This window comes from Planococcus citri, chromosome 4, assembly GCF_950023065.1.
Source record: "Planococcus citri chromosome 4, ihPlaCitr1.1, whole genome shotgun sequence".
Lineage (NCBI taxonomy): Eukaryota > Metazoa > Arthropoda > Insecta > Hemiptera > Pseudococcidae > Planococcus > Planococcus citri.
In genome coordinates, this window is record NC_088680.1 from 17,997,853 (window position 1) to 18,015,492 (window position 17,640).

Below are 17,640 nucleotides of genomic sequence, written 5' to 3' on the forward strand. Positions count from 1 at the left end.
ATCAAAAGTTACTTTTATACCCTGATTCCAACATGCTGAGTCGATTGAAGGTGGTTTTAAACCCTACTGGAGTCTCTAGTTTCGTTTTAAAATTCCACAGGTGCAATTAAAGGTCAAGTAGGTCGCTAACAAGCACCACTCGCGTATATTTCATACGTATGTTGAAGTTAATTTGGACTTTTGGAGGAGTTGGACGGTATTTTTTTTACCTATGGCACTTTTTTGAGAATTTAGAATTACCAAACTGTCACTAAAAGCTTAAGAATGGCTTGATCAAAAATTAAAAATACCTCCTACCGACTCTGCAATCTCAGCATGTTGAAATTGGGGCATTTAAGCAACACAGAGCATCCAGCTTTCCTGCTTCATTGTCTTATTCCGTTATTCGATGAACATGAAATGATATCATCGAAACAAGGATAAATTTTCGTAATTTGTACGACAAATGGAAAGTCGAAAGTCGTGAACAGAGAATACTGAATTTTGAGATCCATTCAGAAAAAAATTGCGCTGATCATTTCTTGAGAACCCCTGGGTCAGTGGAGGAAAACGCCGGACGCTGATTGGCTGCTTCAAGTGTAACCTGTTATCAGTCTCGATTTATTGATAAAAAATTTAAAGTAAACAGCCGCAATCGCGATGACACCTTCCGTTCTGTATTCAATAAAATATTCAAAATTAAATCCTAAAATCGATTAAATGAACATTGACGTGAAATAATATGTTTTACGCGAATCATAAATGGATGCTGGTGATATGCTTCTTCGTTCATGTAATCTTTCTAATATCGATCTTCGATATCTACTTCAAATCACCCATAGTAGAAGGTGTTATACCGTCCAAAAATTACGTCCATGGTCCAGCAAAACGTTTGGTTTTATTCGTCGGCGATGGTCTACGAGCGGATTCCTTCTTGAATACTTATAACGAGAGTCAGTTCTCCGCTCCTCACCTGAGGTAAAAAATTTATATTCAAAACTTCTTCACTAGCTTGAATTCATTATTATAATATTTTGTACATTTTTTAGACAAATAATCGAACAACGTGGAAGATGGGGGATTAGTCATACCAGAGTTCCGACCGAATCACGTCCTGGTCATGTCGCTATCATCGCTGGATTTTACGAAGATCCTTCTGCTATTTTCAAAGTACAGTGTAACATCAATTGGAATAACATTTCTCATATTTAGTTTGCCTCAATTTGGCGTTTGGTTACAGGGATGGAAAGATAATCCAATAGATTTCGATTCAGTTTTCAACCGAACATTTCTTACCTTAGGATGGGGTAGTCCAGACATCTTATCAATGTTTAACCGAGGTATATTTCATCTGAAAATTCAAGCATCCCAGAGAGAGTCTATTAGAATAACGAAATTAAATTTCCTCAAATCATTCATTTTTCAGGTGAAACCAAATCCAGAGTTATTATGAAAAGCTATCCGGAATCATTCGAAGAATTCTCCGGTAAAGAGGGTAGCGCTGCTCGTTCGAGTTTATGGTCTTTTGAAGAATTCAAAAAATTCTTACTGCAAGCTAAATCTGACCAAGTGTTGTTTGAAAAGCTGAATCAAGGAGAAATATTATTTTTTCTTCATCTATTGGGTATCGATACCGCAGGACATGCTGATAAACCACATTCGGAGTAATTATTCGTTCATTAATTTACTTTAATCGACGTTTCTTGAATTTAATTTTGAATTTTTCCGAAGTGTGTATTTACAGAATATCAAAGTTGCCGATGATATCGTTCGTGATACCGAATCACTTATTAATGATTTCTTCAACGATGACCGAACTGCTTTCTTATTCACTTCTGATCATGGAATGACCGATTGGGGTATGGAAAGATTTTTTCACTTTAAAATTTTACTGTCGAGAATCTACTTCACGATTTTCTATTTCAGGTTCTCACGGCGAAGGTTCGCTGCACGAGACAGAAACTCCTTATGTTGCTTGGGGAGCTGGTATTTTACCTCCTGAACGAAGTAATATTCCTGTAGGTAATTCGGATTCGTGGAAATTAAACCATTTGCAACGTAATGATATAAAACAAGCTGATTTGGCTCCATTGATGTCCATTCTGTTGGGTATTCCAATACCTGTGAACTCTGTCGTATGTTTTCTCTTTCGTCTAGAATATTTAAAAAATGATCGAAATATTAATTGCGTCAATGTTTCAGGGTTTATTACCGTTGGATATATTAGATATGTCCGAATCCGATAAAAGTGCTGCCATTCTAGTCAATTCTTTCCAAATGCTCAATCAGTTCAATAGGAAAAGACAACTTGTCGAAGAAACTACTTTGAGTTTCTTGTATAAACCTTACAAAAAGCTATCTAATGGCGAAGATAGAAAAATATCCGATCTTTTGCAAATTCAACTGCAAAATGGACACTACAATGACGTCGTAAGAAGCAAATATTAAAAATTTAACGTTTAGAGTATATATTTTTTGTATTAATTTGATTATGGATTTTCAGACAAAGGGGAGTATTGATTTGATCTCGTTATGCCTTTCTGGTCTGGATTATTATCACAACTATTACCAAAAACTACTCCTCTTTTGTATATCTGTATCTTATATTGGTTGGATGGGTTGGATGTTTTTGAATATTTTATCTGGTGACGAATACAAACATCGGAATTCCTTGAGTACGTATAATTTTAATCTTTTAATTTTTTCGACGAATTTTATCCTTTAAAAATAAAGTTTTTGTTTCATTTCAGTTCATCGAATCGAAGAGCTCAAAAAGAAGCGATTGTTAGCATTGCATTTGATTTTTTCAATTTTATTGATCGTATCAGTATTATTATTATTCAGTGGGTATTTTCATTTAGTATATTATTAATAATTTCTGAACGTAGAAAGTAATTCATTGGTATGATTTTCAGTTCAGTATTTACCTCTGCAATATTATTTATATTGCGGCACTCCCATTATAATTTGGTGGAACGTTTTCAGAAAGATAATATCATCTCACTATACGACTAACTACACGAGATTTTCATGTGGCTTATTACTGGAAGTTTTCATGACCGTTGTAGGGACCGAACTAGTGGTAATTTGCTTTCTCTACAAGGAATAAAATTTTCTTCGAACTTGATTAATTTAGTGCCTCTGTTCTAGGTATTATCATTTTTCGAACGACGTCTTCTATCGATTATAATCCTAACATTGGCTATATGGTTACCATTACATCAGAGAAAAGAAAACAATATGGTATGTCTACCTCTATTTTGGGCCGGCTCCTGCGTATTTTTAGCCATATTCCCTTTCCTTCCCGTGATCGGTGGCAAACCTAATATTATTCATTTGTAAGTAATTGAGTTGCTGTTAAAACTCATAAAAATGATTTCTTTCAATTTTCTGTACTTCGTTTCAGAATCATAAGCGCATCTATATGGTGCATATTTATCGGTATATGCTGGATTATTACATCCAACTTAGAAATGCGTTTCAAGACACGGCTGAAAGCTGTAAAAATTTACGTATTGTTTCTCGTTGTATTTGTGGTGGCCATTTGCAATGTAGTTCTTGTATTTCACAGTTACTCGACTAAAGAAGGACTCTACGTTTTAAACCAGTTGCTATCTTGGTTTATTCTTTGTAAGTTGAAGAAATTAAATTGCTTTATTGAGTCAGAATTTTAATCTAATTCGATGTACATATTTCAGTTACAGTTCCTGTAGTTCCTCTATGTGTTCCGAGGGTATTGTTGTTGAGACTGCTGAGCATTTATTTTTCATTAGGAGTAGTAGCGTTGTTATTCTCGATCAACCACGATGCGTTATTTTTACCCAATTTTTCGTTCAATTTATTTTTATGGGTATTGATGGAAAGTTCGCTCGTTGATAAGTACCGAAATAATGAACTCAAAGTGAGAATTGTGGTAATTTCGGATCGTTTCGTGGAAAATACAACTCATTACTAATGTAAGATATGTTACAGTTGTTGCAAGCGAAATTCCAGTCGAAGAATACGTTCGTTGATCAGAATTTGAATGCCAGTGATTTCAGAAGAGCATTTTTATACGTATCCTTTGCTAACTTGTACAATTTCGTGCTATTTATTTTTGTTCTTGTTTTATTTTCGAATTTGTTCCTTAACTAGGGTACAGTTTTTTTACACTGTTTTTTCTTTCTTCGGTACTGGGAATATCGCTTCAATAAATTCTTTCGATACTTCATGGGTTAGATGTTTCATAACACTATTCGCCCCGTTTACGATGATGATTCTAATTCTGATCAAAACTGTGATACCATTTTTTGTTACTGCTTGTACATTCCGAGCAATTACTGATCTCTCTCAGGTGAAAAAAAATATATCCGGTAAAAAGAATACATCAAAGACAAAAAAAATTAATTCGTTTTTATTTTTACAGGTACGAGTAGACAGAATGTTCTTAATTGTGCTACTGTACTGTGATCTGATGGGATTGAACTTCTTGTTTTTCGTAAAAAATGTCGGAAGTTGGTTACAAATCGGAGAATCAGTTTCGCATTACGTTATTTCTCAAACGATCATTATGTTTTTGGTATTGTTGTACTTTGTATCCGGATTTCTAACTTGTGGAAAAGCGCCAAAAATTATTAGCATGATTAGTGTACGGAAATGGAAAAATATCTTCAAGTCAAAACGCGCTGATTAGAAAAGTATTTATTTTTCCTAGAAAAGGTATAACTAACGAACATTTTCCTGTTGAGAATACCTATGTGTATGTATTTTTATGTGTATTGTGATGCTAAATTTTCTAGTCTTGATGTCTAATGGTGAGATGTTGTCATTTTATGTTACTCTTTTTTATTCAAAAAATAGTAGATAATAATTAATTACTTGCTGTATTTTAAAATATCTTATTATCAGATTGCACAATTTAAAAAAACAAACTGGTGATCAGTTTTTTACTTAATAAAGGGTGACAAAGTAATTTCATCCGCTCGAAGTTCATTCCCCCCCCCCCCCCATCTTCTTGCAGAAATGTTCCCTCGAGGCTGTCTTGCTGGGGGGGGGGCGAACTTTTGATGAGAAAATTGTTACAAAATTGACGATGTCGGATTTTTTACTTTTTAACTATGTGGTCGCCTCGAATTTCCGATTCACCACCTCTAATAGATTCGGAATGTCGAACTTATGAAAAATTTAAAATAGGAGTAAATTTTTAGCTGTCTGAGGCTGAGCCGATCATTACGCCTTCTGGAGGGATTTTAAACATTGCTGGAGAAACTACCAACTTTTTCTAGAGGCTCCAGATCGGCTAGAAAATGGTGGCAATTGGTTTGGGTAGTCGACTTTGAATTTTGATACATGAACTGAGTTTCAGATTTTCATCTTTGTTTGTTCCTTTTGTAGAATTCGCCAAAAAGTCAAATTTCAGCTTGATGCTTGATCACAGTCGACAAGTTGTAAAATTTCCTTTGCATATTCCGCATTTTTATTTCATTTTGGTTTGCTAAATTTTAGTGGAAAAAGGATGAGTCATCAGTTGCGTATGTAGAAGGATTGCAGGGTGATTTTTATCAAGAAAAGAAATCTACTGCTGATGAGCCATCAGGCAATTCGAATAAAATCCGGTTTAGTCAGCCAATTGTCTCATTCTCATTATAATTCGAAGTGTTCGTGGTTTTTAATCTGCTCGGTGAATTTTATTTTGAGAATGTAAAAGTATTTTTCAATGCATTGCATCTGAAAACGATCTCAAAATTTGACTAATAATACTTCATACTGGTGTATCATTGTGTTTAATTAAATGTATCGGGTAAGTTGTGCACATTGTTGTGCAAACTTTCGATTTGTGGAGTAAGTTATGTACCGATAGATGAATGAATCAGTCAAATGAATAAAATTGCGAACTTTTCAATAGCCTACGAACAAGTTCAAAATTTCTTTGAACATTGTGAAAATTGATCAGGTGGACTTTAGAAAGTTTAGCATTCATATCGCTTTCAATCCATTGGTTAATTACATCTTTATTTCATAAAATTCAATTCGTAAGTGAAAACGAAAATTTTGAATTTAAAATATTTGTATGGGTAAGAATAATAACTATTTTCATTTTTCGATGCTTCAATGTTCAAGATCTCACTCAAGACGCTTCCTCTATAATTTTATATGATCTATTCATTTTTTCATAGAAGGACTGGGTATAAAGTTTTTCAGAAATTTTACATTTTGAAAGGTAAAGTTTTATTTGTCATCCGCATGGATTGAGTTCCCAAACTTCGGTACGTCGTACCTAACATAAACGTGATGCGAATGCAATGTCGTAATGTTGCTCTTCGATCTGAAATATCGACGATGTGTTTCTATTTCTAATCGTACAGAGTCAAAACTAACGAAAAAGTATATTCGATAACATCAAGAACACATATCGAGCAAATTATTAAAACGTAATAATACTATATACATAATACGATCTCCTTCATTTCAACTCCATTTTTTCAGTTTACTTTTGGATAAGTTTAAAAGCCCCAACAACATTGTAGCTTGAAAGATTCTTTCTTCTGTCGGTGTGATTAAAGGAAAAAGTCTTTCAATATCGTTTTTCAACGCTCTGGCTATTCTGATAAGATTAGCCGACGTGACATCTCCTGCAAAACGACGAAATTAATTAAAATACATCGAATAACACACAACATTATTGCAAAAATAAAATTACGCTTACGTTCCCCAATTTCCTCTTCCAATACACCGTTTTCGTCGTCTTGATTTTGACCTGCAAGCACTTTTTCCTCACGAAGCAAATCGATCTCTTCCAGTTCGCATAACGTATTAGGACCGAACTTGGATTTCCTGCAAGTAATGCATTATTACATAGGGTAGGTTTGTTAAAAACACAACACGAAGGTGAGAGAATAAAACGCTTACACGTGCAGTATAAGATCTCTGACACCCTCAACTCGGAAAATTTTCAGTTTTTGTTTTTCTGATTTAATGAAATCAGAGAGTCCTCGGGCGAATCTGGTTACATTGAAATTCGGAACGTTCGCTATCTCTGGATATTCTAAGTTATACTTTATATTAGTTCATTGTTCAAATTGAAAAACTGACCAAAACAACAGTATACATTACTTACTTTTAAGCATCATTTTCTTAAACAAAACTCGACTCATGCTCACACTGATCGTCGAACATCGATAGAAAGAACGCCTCAGGAAGAATTGAAGTTTTTATCAATAAATTTTTCAAACCAAGATTAGGATTAGATTACCATTGTTGCCATAATGTTGGAATTCGACCTGCAATATCGACGATGTGTTTCTAATTGTAACATTTTAAGAAACTGAATTAAACCAGAGTCAAAGTCAAAACTAACGAACAAACGTATTCGATAAGATCAAGAACACAGATCGAGCAAATTATCACAACGTAATAATACTACATACCTACATAATACGATCTCCTTCTCCATTTTAAATCCATTTTTTCATTTTACTTATGGAAATGCTAAGAAACCCCAACAAAACTTCAGCTCGTAGGATTCTTTCTTCTGTCGGAGTGATTAAAGGAAAAAGTCTTTCAATATCGTTCTTCAGCGCCTTGGCTACTCTGATACGATTAGCCGACGTGACATCTCCTGCAAAACGACGAAATTAATCAAAATACATCGAATAACACACGACATTATTGCAATAATAAAATTACGCTCACGTTCAAAAATGGAATCTTCCCATTCATCGTTTCCGTCGTCACGATTTTCACCTGCAAGCAGTTTTTCCTCATGAACCAAATCTATCTTTTCCAGTTCGCATAAAGTATTAGGACCAAACTTGGATTTCCTGCAAGTAATACGTACATATTAGGTTTGTTCCAAACACAACACGAAGGTGAGAGAATAAAACGCTTACAAGCGCAGTATAAGATTTCTGGCATGCTCAACTTGGCCAATTCTCAGTTTCAGTTTTTCCGATTTGATGGCATCAGAGAGTCCTTCGGCGAATCTGGTTACATTGAAATTCGGAACGTTCGCTGTCTCTGGATATTCTAAACCATATATTTTATACATTAGTTCATTGTTCAAATTGAAAAATTGACCAAAACAACAATGTACTTACTTTTAAGTAGAATTTTTTTCAATAGAACTCGACTCATACGTAGACTTGACGAACCAACACCGAACTCGAACAAAATGCAGTCTCATGGGACACTAAAATTGGAGATTTGATTTTTTGAAGATGAAAGAATTTTTTAAAATATTTTTTATCATATTTTTCTATTTATTTTTTTAAAATTTTTTCCAAAAATCAGTCTGTTGAATTACGCAATAAAAAAATAATTGATAATTTTTGGTATTTTTTGTTGCTTTTTGGCTGCACTGGTGAAATTTGTGATTTCACCCTAAGGTCCTTTTCCCTTGTCACAATTTTAGTTTTCCTCGAGTTAAATAAAGGTATTGTAATTATAAATTCTTCATTGATTTCAAACTTCAATTCGGTCATTACTCCGCAGCTTGGCCAATTTCGCTATTTCTTGAAATAAATTCGTAACAAAACGAAAATGAGTCGAGCATTTTTTATTGATAAACAATTTAAATTTAGAATCGTGTAGTGTATCAAATCAATGGAATCGTTTAAATTCTAGCGTTGTGTTGTGTGTTCATTTTCTTATACTAATTATTTTATAGGTGATTAGGTGTGATTAGAGGTACTTGTAAATTTGTGTACATATCGATTTATTCGTAGAATCATGCAGTTTGACTGAAGTGAGTAACTTAATTCATCGTAATAATATGTCGGTTAATACTCGAATCAGATATCAACCCGAAAATAATCAAGCTACCGATTTAATTCGTTATCTATTCTAATTCCAAATCAATATTCTATTTTTATTACAGTATTTCTGCTCGGCGGATGAATATAGAATATGGAAGTCGCCTTTGAACCACTTCAGATAAACGATATTTCCACGATGGCTAAAAGCTGCGTTGTCGAAGACAACTCCATATACGAAGAGTGTTCTATTTGCTGTGAATCGTTTACCAATAAGTCGTTTATTAATGAATGTCTGCATCCTTTTTGCTACCAGTGTATTTTAGATTGGACTAAAGTACGTAGCATGATTCACTTTACTGATAAGCTCGTAATTGTTTTCGTCGACGTTTTAATTCTCGATTTATGTTGTTTCAGGTTAAAGCTGTTTGTCCATTGTGTATCGGACCTATTACCGGAATATTACATAATATAAGATCTCAGGATGATTACGATATTGAGAAAGTCGAACCTCCTAGAGTAGATGTTCTCGCTAATATCGATAACGACTTAATTTTCGATATCGACGATACAGATACCGATAGTAGCTAGTGAGTGACGTTCTTCCAAAGATTATTCCTCGTCTTTATCTTGTTTTTTCTCATCTCTAACTAATACTTGGCGATATGTTTCACAGTGGCGGAATGGAATCAATGGATATGGAATCAGATTACGATAATTCGATCATATACGACGGAAACGAAGACTTCGACGGTGCCAATTACGATAACGAAACGGGGAATTTCTTCAATTACCTGAGTAACAATGAATTGTCTCACGATGACGACGACGAAGCCTCCGAACACTCGAACGAGAACGAGGAGGAAAGCGAAGATGAAGCTGAAGGCGATGCCGAAGAAGATGATGCCAGCTGTAATAATTCATCGGACCAAGAAGAAGAAGACGACGATGATGAAGTACAAAATGATGAATTCTTCAACGTAGACAGCGAATCAGATGCTGAAGACGAGCACGCAGATGATGAATACGATTGCGATTCGAATGACGGCGACAATGACGCCGATTCGGATAACGATAACGATTATTTCGATAATTACGAACAGGACGACGACAACGACGACGACGACGATGATGATGAAGATGGAGAAGAAGAACCTGATAACGATGATTCGGATGAGGATAACGATGATAACGATTACGAGGATACGCTCGATGCTGAAACATATGATGTTTCCGATGACGATTCGGAAGAACCTGGTGTCGAATATTCTCCCTCGTCAGCTAGCGAAGATGAGTACTATTATTAGAGGATTCGGTTGTACCGGGTTATTTGCTAAAGTATACGGGTGTAATAGTGTTGTTGAATATATCGCTTTGTGTAATCGCTAATTTGATGTAAGAATTGTTTTTCCGGAATTATACTTACTTTGTTTTTTTTTTTTTTTTTTACCATTTCAATTACCTATGTTGAACCAGAATTGTATTCATTTCTTTCTATACCTATTCAATATTGCCAAGAATATTGTATTTATCGAATATCTACGTTATAAGAAGTGTTTTTGTTCCCTTTTTTTGTAAATCGATTCAATTTATATGTTTTTAAGCATGAAGGAATTCTATTTTCAAAATGTTCTATTACTTTTTCAGTAAATACGTCGAATTACTCTATTCTTTGTAAATTACAAGTATATAAATGTATAAAATTTTTCAAATTATTTTCTCTATTCGGCTTCGTAGAAGTGTAGAAGGAAAAGCTCAGGATTGAATGTGTTCTAACGTTTTGAGAATTTTTCAACTTGATTCAGAGATGAAGATGTGATTGAAAATTCTACTGCGAACCGTTCTCGGTTGAATGTTTTCAATTTATTTGTGGCGAAATTGAAACTAAAAAACTGAAATTTAAGTAGTTTATTTTTTCCCAATAAATTGAAAAGTGAAAACAGTGAAACTGAAATGTCAAAGTTTTACCATTCAAATGGAGCGATTCAATGATTCATTCAACCAAAAAATAAAACCCGACTCTGGATTCAATGTTGCTATTTTTTCTCTACAGGTACGTAAGATAAACAAGTTGCCTATTTTGAAAATTGAAGGGGCAAATGATATTATTTCGAAATCCAAGTGCTAAAATCCAATGTAGACTATTCTTGCCTGACTTGCGAATTCCAAGGGCTACCAAATGATTTTTAATTTCAAAAAATCGCCATGAAAGTGGGCGGGGGGTCCGCATAAGGACGACTTTTTTTTCAAAGGGGGAGTCCTAAGGAACATTTCTAGCTCTTGTCCTCAAAAAAAGCCATGGCCCTACTCACAAAATGGCGGCCATTTTGATTGACTGGTCAGCCGAAATCGCAGATTTTGCCTTCCAAGTTCCAACATATAGGAATAGGACTTGCACAAAATTTTTCAAACCTTACAAAGGTACATCGAAAGAGCAGGCAAAATTTATCATCTGACAAGATTTCAAAGGCTTGAGTGTCTTTTTCGATTTTTGGCGAATTTTCGAAAATCAAATTTTGGCCAAAAATGAAGGGAAAAATCAAAATCTTACCAAATTGACCTAGAAAGCTGAAATTTGGAATACACCCTATTTTCGACCTGCCAAATCTATTGGAAACTGATTCATACCGTTTGGGGTAGTTCTGGAGCCTCCAGCAGATTTTTGAAACTTGAAATTTCATCAAAATGGAGTTAGAAGGACAAAATTCAATTTGCAAACTAGATTCAATACGCTACGACGGCGACTTCAGGTGGGTTCAAGTCATTTTGGAGCCTCCAGCGATTTTTTGAAAATTCTTGGAGTCTCCAGCAGATTTTTGAAACTTGAAATTTCTACAAAATTTCATCAAATGGAGTTAGAAAGACAAAATTCATTCTGCAAACTAGATTCAATACGCTACGAAGACGACTTCAGGTGGGTTCAAGTCATTTTGGAGCCTGCAGCTACTTTTTGAAAATTCCTGGAGTCTCCAGCGGATTTTTGAAACTTTAAATTTCAACAAAATTTCATCAAATGGACTTAGAAAGACAAAATTCATTCTGTAAACTAGGTTCAATACGCTACGAAGACGACTTCAGGTTGGTTCAAGTCACTTTTGAGCCTCCAGGGACTTTTCGAAAATTCCTGGAGTCTCCACCAGATTTTTGAAACTTGAAATTTCATCAAAATGGAGTTACAAAGACAAAATTCATTCTGCAAACTAAGTTCAATACGCTACGAAGACGACTTCAGGCGGTTCAAGTCATTTTGGAGTCTCCAGCGATTTTTTGAAAATTCTTGGAGTCTCCAGCAGATTTTTGAAACTTGAAATTTCTACAAAATTTCATCAAATGGAGTTAGAAAGACAAAATTCATTCTGCAAACTAGATTCAATACGCTACGAAGACGACTTCAGGCGGTTCAAGTCATTTTGGAGTCTCCAGCGATTTTTCGAAAATTCCTGGAGTCTCCACCCGATTTTTGAAACTTGAAATTTCATCAAATGGAGTTAGAAAGACAAAATTCATTCTGCAAACTAAGTTCAATACGCTATACGAATACGACTTCAGGCTGTTCAAGTCATTTTGGAGTGTCCAGCGACTTTTTGAAAATTCCTGGAGTCTCCAGGTAAATTTCGGCTTTTCATCTCTATTTGATGGAATTTAGTAAAAATTTCGAGTTTCAGAAATCTACTGGAGGCTCCAGTAATTTTCAAAAATTCGCTGGAGACTCCATAAACGACTTGAAATCCACCTGCAGTCGACTTCGTAGCGTATTGAAACTAGTTTGCAGAATGAATTTCGTCTTTCCAACTCCATTTTCGATGGAATTTCGTGGGAATTTCAAGTTTCAAAAATCTGCTGGAGGCTCCAAAACTTCCCTAAACGGTCTGAATCAGTTTCCAATCGGTTTGCCATGTCGAAAATAGGGCATATTCCAAATTTCAGCTTTCTTGGTAAATTTGGTAAGATTTTGATTTTTTCCCTCATTTTTGGCCTAAATTAATTGATTGTCAAAAATTTACCAAAAATCGAAAAAGACATTTCAGCACTTACTCTCCTGTCTTACGTGACGTCATGTGAAACCATTCGTGAGATTTTTACATTTTTTTTGGTGAAAAACGACATAATTCCAGCAGAATTCCTTCAAAAATGCAAAATCCAAACTGCAAGAGCCAAAGCCGAAAAGAAAAAAATTCAGAGAAAAATATTGAAAATACTGTACATAATAGGTACAATTTTCATGGTAATTTTGGTACCAATTGGTTTTCTGTGTTTGTACAAATTTTGAAAATTTGATTGGTATTTTACTATTTTGTAAAATCGGTTTTTCATTTGTCAACTTATCGGTATTGGTTTTCGGTTTTTAAATTAAAAAAAAAAATTAGCCAGTTTTGCTGGTAATAGGTATTGGTTTTTTAGCATCGGTATTGTTCCACAACTCTGGTCCTTTTTGACCGATTTCGCTGATATTTTGTGTGTGAATACAGTATCTCCCATCTCCCTCCCAAATATATCCCCCTACCTATTGGTTTTATTTCTTCAGAAAAAAATAATTTACGAGGAAATTAAAGTAGTACATAGTACATTACCTACACTTTGAACGATCCTAGCTCGCTCCCATGAATCATTCGGTCCTGTGTGTACATAAATAACCTTTTTTGTTTGTCTCAGCAACTAAAGCTGTCTACTACCTACCTACTACCGGAGTTTGGTAAGAATCCGAATTCAAAGCGTTAAGTTAGTAGTGTTATGTTCGTTCGCGATGAGTTACCTAATTATCTTTAATTTCGATTACACAGTCAGTCGTCTATTACTGCGGGCTAGGCGAGTCATTTTTTTTTTTTTTGTTGAATGATTATGAATAGCCCTTTTCTTTTTTTTCTTTTTTTAAAAGTGAATTTAAATTTTTAAACATTAATTGTAAAATTTAAAAAAAAATGAAATACGGCACCTGAAATTCTGACAAGTTGGGTATTTTTGGATGCTCTTTCAAATTTTCTCAGTTTGGTCCAAAGAAATTGTGTCGGTGGAGTTGGATCCACATTCCGCAAGTCGAATGCATCTCTTTACAAAAAAAATTTAATTAGGTACTAAATGAGTGTTGGAATCTGAATCAAGCTTAGAAGCACCATTGTAAGTGATTTGTATGTATTATTTTTTCCTATCGTAATCGTAATCGTAGTTGTTGAATATTGAATAACATTTTTGCGAATTCAAGTGCAAGGTACAAAAAAATCATTTTGATAAGAAGTTTCAACGCTAAAATTTCGCGCTTTTTGATGTTTGTGCATAAAATTTCGCATCTTCTTTTCGCTATTTCGTGCATTGTAAAATTTTGTGTGTGTGTTTTTTTTTTGTTACTGTTAGGTACACTTCGCATTTTTTTGCATTCTTATGCTGCACGGCAAATCAAAGAGAAATGAATTATACTTATGCACAGACAAAGTCACTTATATTTGTATGTATTATACAGAAAGTTGACCCTTGTACCTACCACTGTAAAACCTCTACATTTCTACAAGTGTCAACATCGCCAACAAAAAGTACGCAATGTTGGTGAATTAGTTGACTACAACAACAACAACAACAACAACAACAGCAGCAGCAGCAACAGTTGAAGAACTTTAAGAATTATTATATTTACACTGTGTTCAATGGGTTTTTCAATTTGTTACATATATCTATACCATGTTACTAACATTTCTACTTTTAGTTAGTTTTATGAGTGAGATCTGAAAAAACAGAAACAAATGAAATTAGGTAGGTATGGTAATCATTTGATACCTACTAGAGTTGAATTAAAAAAAAAAAAAAAAATAGAAAATTGCTTACTTTTGGTTCTCAAGGATAGCAGTTCCCAGTTCTACAGCGTCTCCTAAAAAAAATAAATATACATATTTTATTTTTATTACTATTACATAGGTATAGCCTATTTCCTAGAATAATAATTTATATACAGGGTGCCCAGAAATATCGAGCACTCCCAAGAAAGTTTTTCATTAAAAATATAGGTTGGCAACGTGAAATAGATGCATATGGTTGGTGGAATGTTATCTCTCCAGTCCAACAACCAATCATGTGCTATCATTATTATCATTCACTGTGACCAACCAAAGTATTTTAGTAGAAAACTTTCTTAGGGGTGCTCGATATTTCTGGGCACCCTGTACTTATTGTATCTAGGTACTTGGACTTACGTAACGCGTTAAACGATGCTACGAAATTGTGAAAGCTAGCCGTTCGCTCTTCATCTGTTTGCAGCTCTGGCACACAGCATTCTGCCAACGCTAACCCTATAAAAAGACAAAAAAAAATTAATTAAATAGGTATTTGCAAAACTTTAACTCATTTTGTGATTTTGATATGTTACATTACATTCACTTTTTTTCGAAAATCAAAAGAAATACCTTCAGCACTTTTTTCAAAAATGACCAAAAATGTCTGAAAAAACACATTTTCAATGGAATATTAAGTACCTATTTGAGTTTCTCGCGAAATTTCAAGCCATTTTGAGTTTTCACCTAACGAAGCTATCATCAATGCACCTATATATTTTTTCGGCTTTTCTTTGACAGTTTTCTAATTCGAAAAATATTTTACCGAAGAGCTTGAATAAAAAATAAAATGGAATTAGCCCGAGCGAAGCGAGGGCGAAAGTTTGCAAAAATTTGTAATTTCAGAGGCTATGAATTTTCCAAATTCTGCCAATGTTTCCCTAAAAATTGTTAGGTAATTTTGAAAAAGGAAAACAAATTAGCTCGAGCGAAGCGAGGACCACAAAGTTGATTTAAAAAAATTTTCCACATCAGGTAAAACAGCTTACCAAATTCTTTGAATGCAGCTAGTAAGTTTTCTCGAAAAATACATAGCTTCAAGAACATCTTCGATTCTATTGGCATCTTATACCTGTTGAACTGCAGCTTCATTCTCTTCACAATCGTCTTGGTAGACACATATTTATACAAATAAAAAAAAAAACGAGTATTTTAAATACTTAATTAAGTGGAGCTGAAATTTTAATCTCGACGACTTTGTCTGAGTCAATTACAAAACAAACCTATATTCCAAATTTTATCAAAATCCATCCAGTAGTTTTTTAAAAATTGAACCAGGACAAAAATTGAAAAATTAGCAAAATTAGCAAAATCAAAATGACAAAAAATGGTACGTTCGTTTCTTTATTAAATTATCACTATACACAACTGATTTTAGTCTACCTAGATAGAACTCGTTGAAATAAGTCTATAGGTAGGTAAGTACTATAAAATTGTTTCATAAAATGCATACTTAGTTTAAGAACTGTTAGCGATGCACGCTCGGTCGTTTTTGTTTAAAACCGGGGAGGGGGAGAAGGCGGATATCAAAGTTGATTTTAAAAACACTTACCACAGTGGATAAATTGATAAAATAATGTTGAAGTTCAATGGTCTTGAATTGCCCGTCTATTATTCCCTCCAATCTCTCGAATTTCATTCTGCCTGAAGTTGCGGATTCTCATTGTCCCGATATTGACTGAGAAGATAAGCGGGTTCTGCGCCAGGAACCAAAAATTAAATCCAGAAAACCGAAATGTTTGGATATTTTCACACATCACATACTGAAAAATTTTCAAAATTGGTGGAAATGGGGTTTCAGAAAAGGGAAGTTCCCCAAAAAGGGGAGAGGATGTGGATCTGAAATTTTTCAAGCGGAAGTTTCTCAATGGTACCCATCTTCCATGCTAATTATCAACTCGAACGCTTTCGGGGACCATTTCACCCCTCTTAGGCGCCTATAGCCTTTATGTATTTTTCAGGAAACCCCACTTTTTTGAATAGTTCTAGCCCCACCCCCCCTTGGGGGTAGAAGGACGGTTGATATATCACTAGATCGGAAAGGGTATAGGAGGATAAGGTACGGTTTTGGGCCCAAAAATGGATTTCGACGTGGGTCACCCCAAAGGTTACCCATGATGAGAAGATACGCTGAAAAAAGTTTTAGACCCCCAGACCTTTTTTTCAGGGGGGGAGGGGCCAAAATGTGTTTTTTTAAACTTTATTTTCCAGTTTATCGCCATATGTAGATAAAAATTTCGCGTTTTTTTGTATCAATTCTGAAGGGTGAGGGGAAGCCCCTGAAATTTTTTCAAAATTTTTGGTCCATTTTTCACCAAATTGTAGCGTTTTGAAAATTTTGAGCGGCCATTTTGTAAAGAAGTTGCGAAGGTACAGTCGCCATTTTTTCCCCTAAAATACGTTATTTAGTCTAGATTATATTATACCATAAAAGTTTCAACGAGTTTGAGTTGGTGCAACATTGTCAAAAATCAAAAAAAATAAAAACTGACCACGCGTCATTATTTGCCGGGGGTTGGGCATGATAGTCCACGGCGCTATCGTGGGGAATTACGTAGTGTTCGTGCGCGTTACTGTCGTTCGGCATTGTCTCGTAGTGCAGTCAAATAGGGGAAATAATGGGTGGACCACATACTCGTAATAAGAAAAGAAACATAGATTACAGTTTCAACCAAAAAAATATGAAGTATAAAATCAATTTAACAATATCAGTACTTTTTTTTCTACTCGTATGTTATGATGAAGTGATTAATCCAATTATCCAATGAATGAAAATAGCATTGGAGGCAGGAGCATCCAGAGAGTTGAAAGATTACCAGCGATTTTCCATTGAACTGACTGGAATAAAACTAGTGGGGTTTCAATGGTGGTGGGGGGAGGGGGAGGGAGCGTGATCAAAAATTTAGCGACGAGTAAAAGAAAAAAATACCAATTTTGTCAAATAAAATGATGAATACGAATTTCTAAAATGAAATTAGAGATGAAATAACAAGTTCACAAATTTACATGTTGATAATAACCTATACATATAATATGTACGCACGTTAAGCCATGATAAAAAATTGTTATTTTCCTTTTGGAATTTTTGGAAGTTTCAAAATTGAATTTTTTATAGT

The 17,640-nt window shown here is 34.5% G+C and overlaps 3 protein-coding genes across 9 annotated transcripts; 2 read left to right on the forward strand and 1 right to left on the reverse strand.

Annotated features, from left to right (window-relative positions):
- The first annotated feature begins 598 nt into the window (after positions 1-598).
- Positions 599-8,680, forward strand: PIG-N (Phosphatidylinositol glycan anchor biosynthesis class N). The gene is made up of 16 exons (XM_065359822.1): positions 599-957; positions 1,029-1,149; positions 1,220-1,319; positions 1,406-1,643; positions 1,711-1,838; positions 1,906-2,114; positions 2,182-2,409; positions 2,483-2,654; positions 2,730-2,822; positions 2,895-3,061; positions 3,130-3,317; positions 3,386-3,609; positions 3,678-3,880; positions 3,952-4,035; positions 4,121-4,312; positions 4,385-8,680. The coding sequence occupies exons 1-16, from the start codon at positions 722-724 to the stop codon at positions 4,649-4,651; spliced, it is 2,850 nt and encodes a 949-aa protein (XP_065215894.1). The 5' UTR covers positions 599-721; the 3' UTR covers positions 4,652-8,680.
- Positions 6,329-8,233, reverse strand: LOC135842388 (uncharacterized). 6 transcript variants are annotated; one of them, XR_010558123.1, is made up of 8 exons: positions 8,055-8,233; positions 7,848-7,983; positions 7,651-7,778; positions 7,390-7,576; positions 7,076-7,238; positions 6,868-7,003; positions 6,665-6,792; positions 6,329-6,590 (listed from the first exon to the last, which is right to left on the reverse strand). XR_010558123.1 is itself a non-coding variant. In XM_065359826.1 (8 exons), exons 5-8 carry the CDS (start codon positions 7,110-7,112, stop codon positions 6,427-6,429), a joined length of 465 nt encoding a protein of 154 aa, XP_065215898.1. In that variant the 5' UTR covers positions 7,113-7,238; positions 7,386-7,576; positions 7,651-7,778; positions 7,848-7,983; positions 8,055-8,231; the 3' UTR covers positions 6,329-6,426. The 6 variants fall into 6 exon arrangements, 4 of the variants coding, with proteins under 4 accessions (XP_065215898.1, XP_065215897.1, XP_065215899.1 ...); XR_010558122.1 differs by having other exon boundaries at positions 7,076-7,260; XM_065359826.1 differs by having other exon boundaries at positions 7,386-7,576; positions 8,055-8,231.
- LOC135842387 (clumping factor B-like) lies at positions 8,509-10,423 on the forward strand. 2 transcript variants are annotated; one of them, XM_065359824.1, is made up of 4 exons: positions 8,509-8,701; positions 8,860-9,045; positions 9,126-9,298; positions 9,385-10,423. In XM_065359824.1, the coding sequence occupies exons 2-4, from the start codon at positions 8,863-8,865 to the stop codon at positions 10,013-10,015; spliced, it is 987 nt and encodes a 328-aa protein (XP_065215896.1). In that variant the 5' UTR covers positions 8,509-8,701; positions 8,860-8,862; the 3' UTR covers positions 10,016-10,423. The 2 variants fall into 2 exon arrangements, with proteins under 2 accessions (XP_065215896.1, XP_065215895.1); XM_065359823.1 differs by having other exon boundaries at positions 8,511-8,701; positions 8,834-9,045.
- Positions 10,424-17,640: the final 7,217 nt, after the last annotated feature.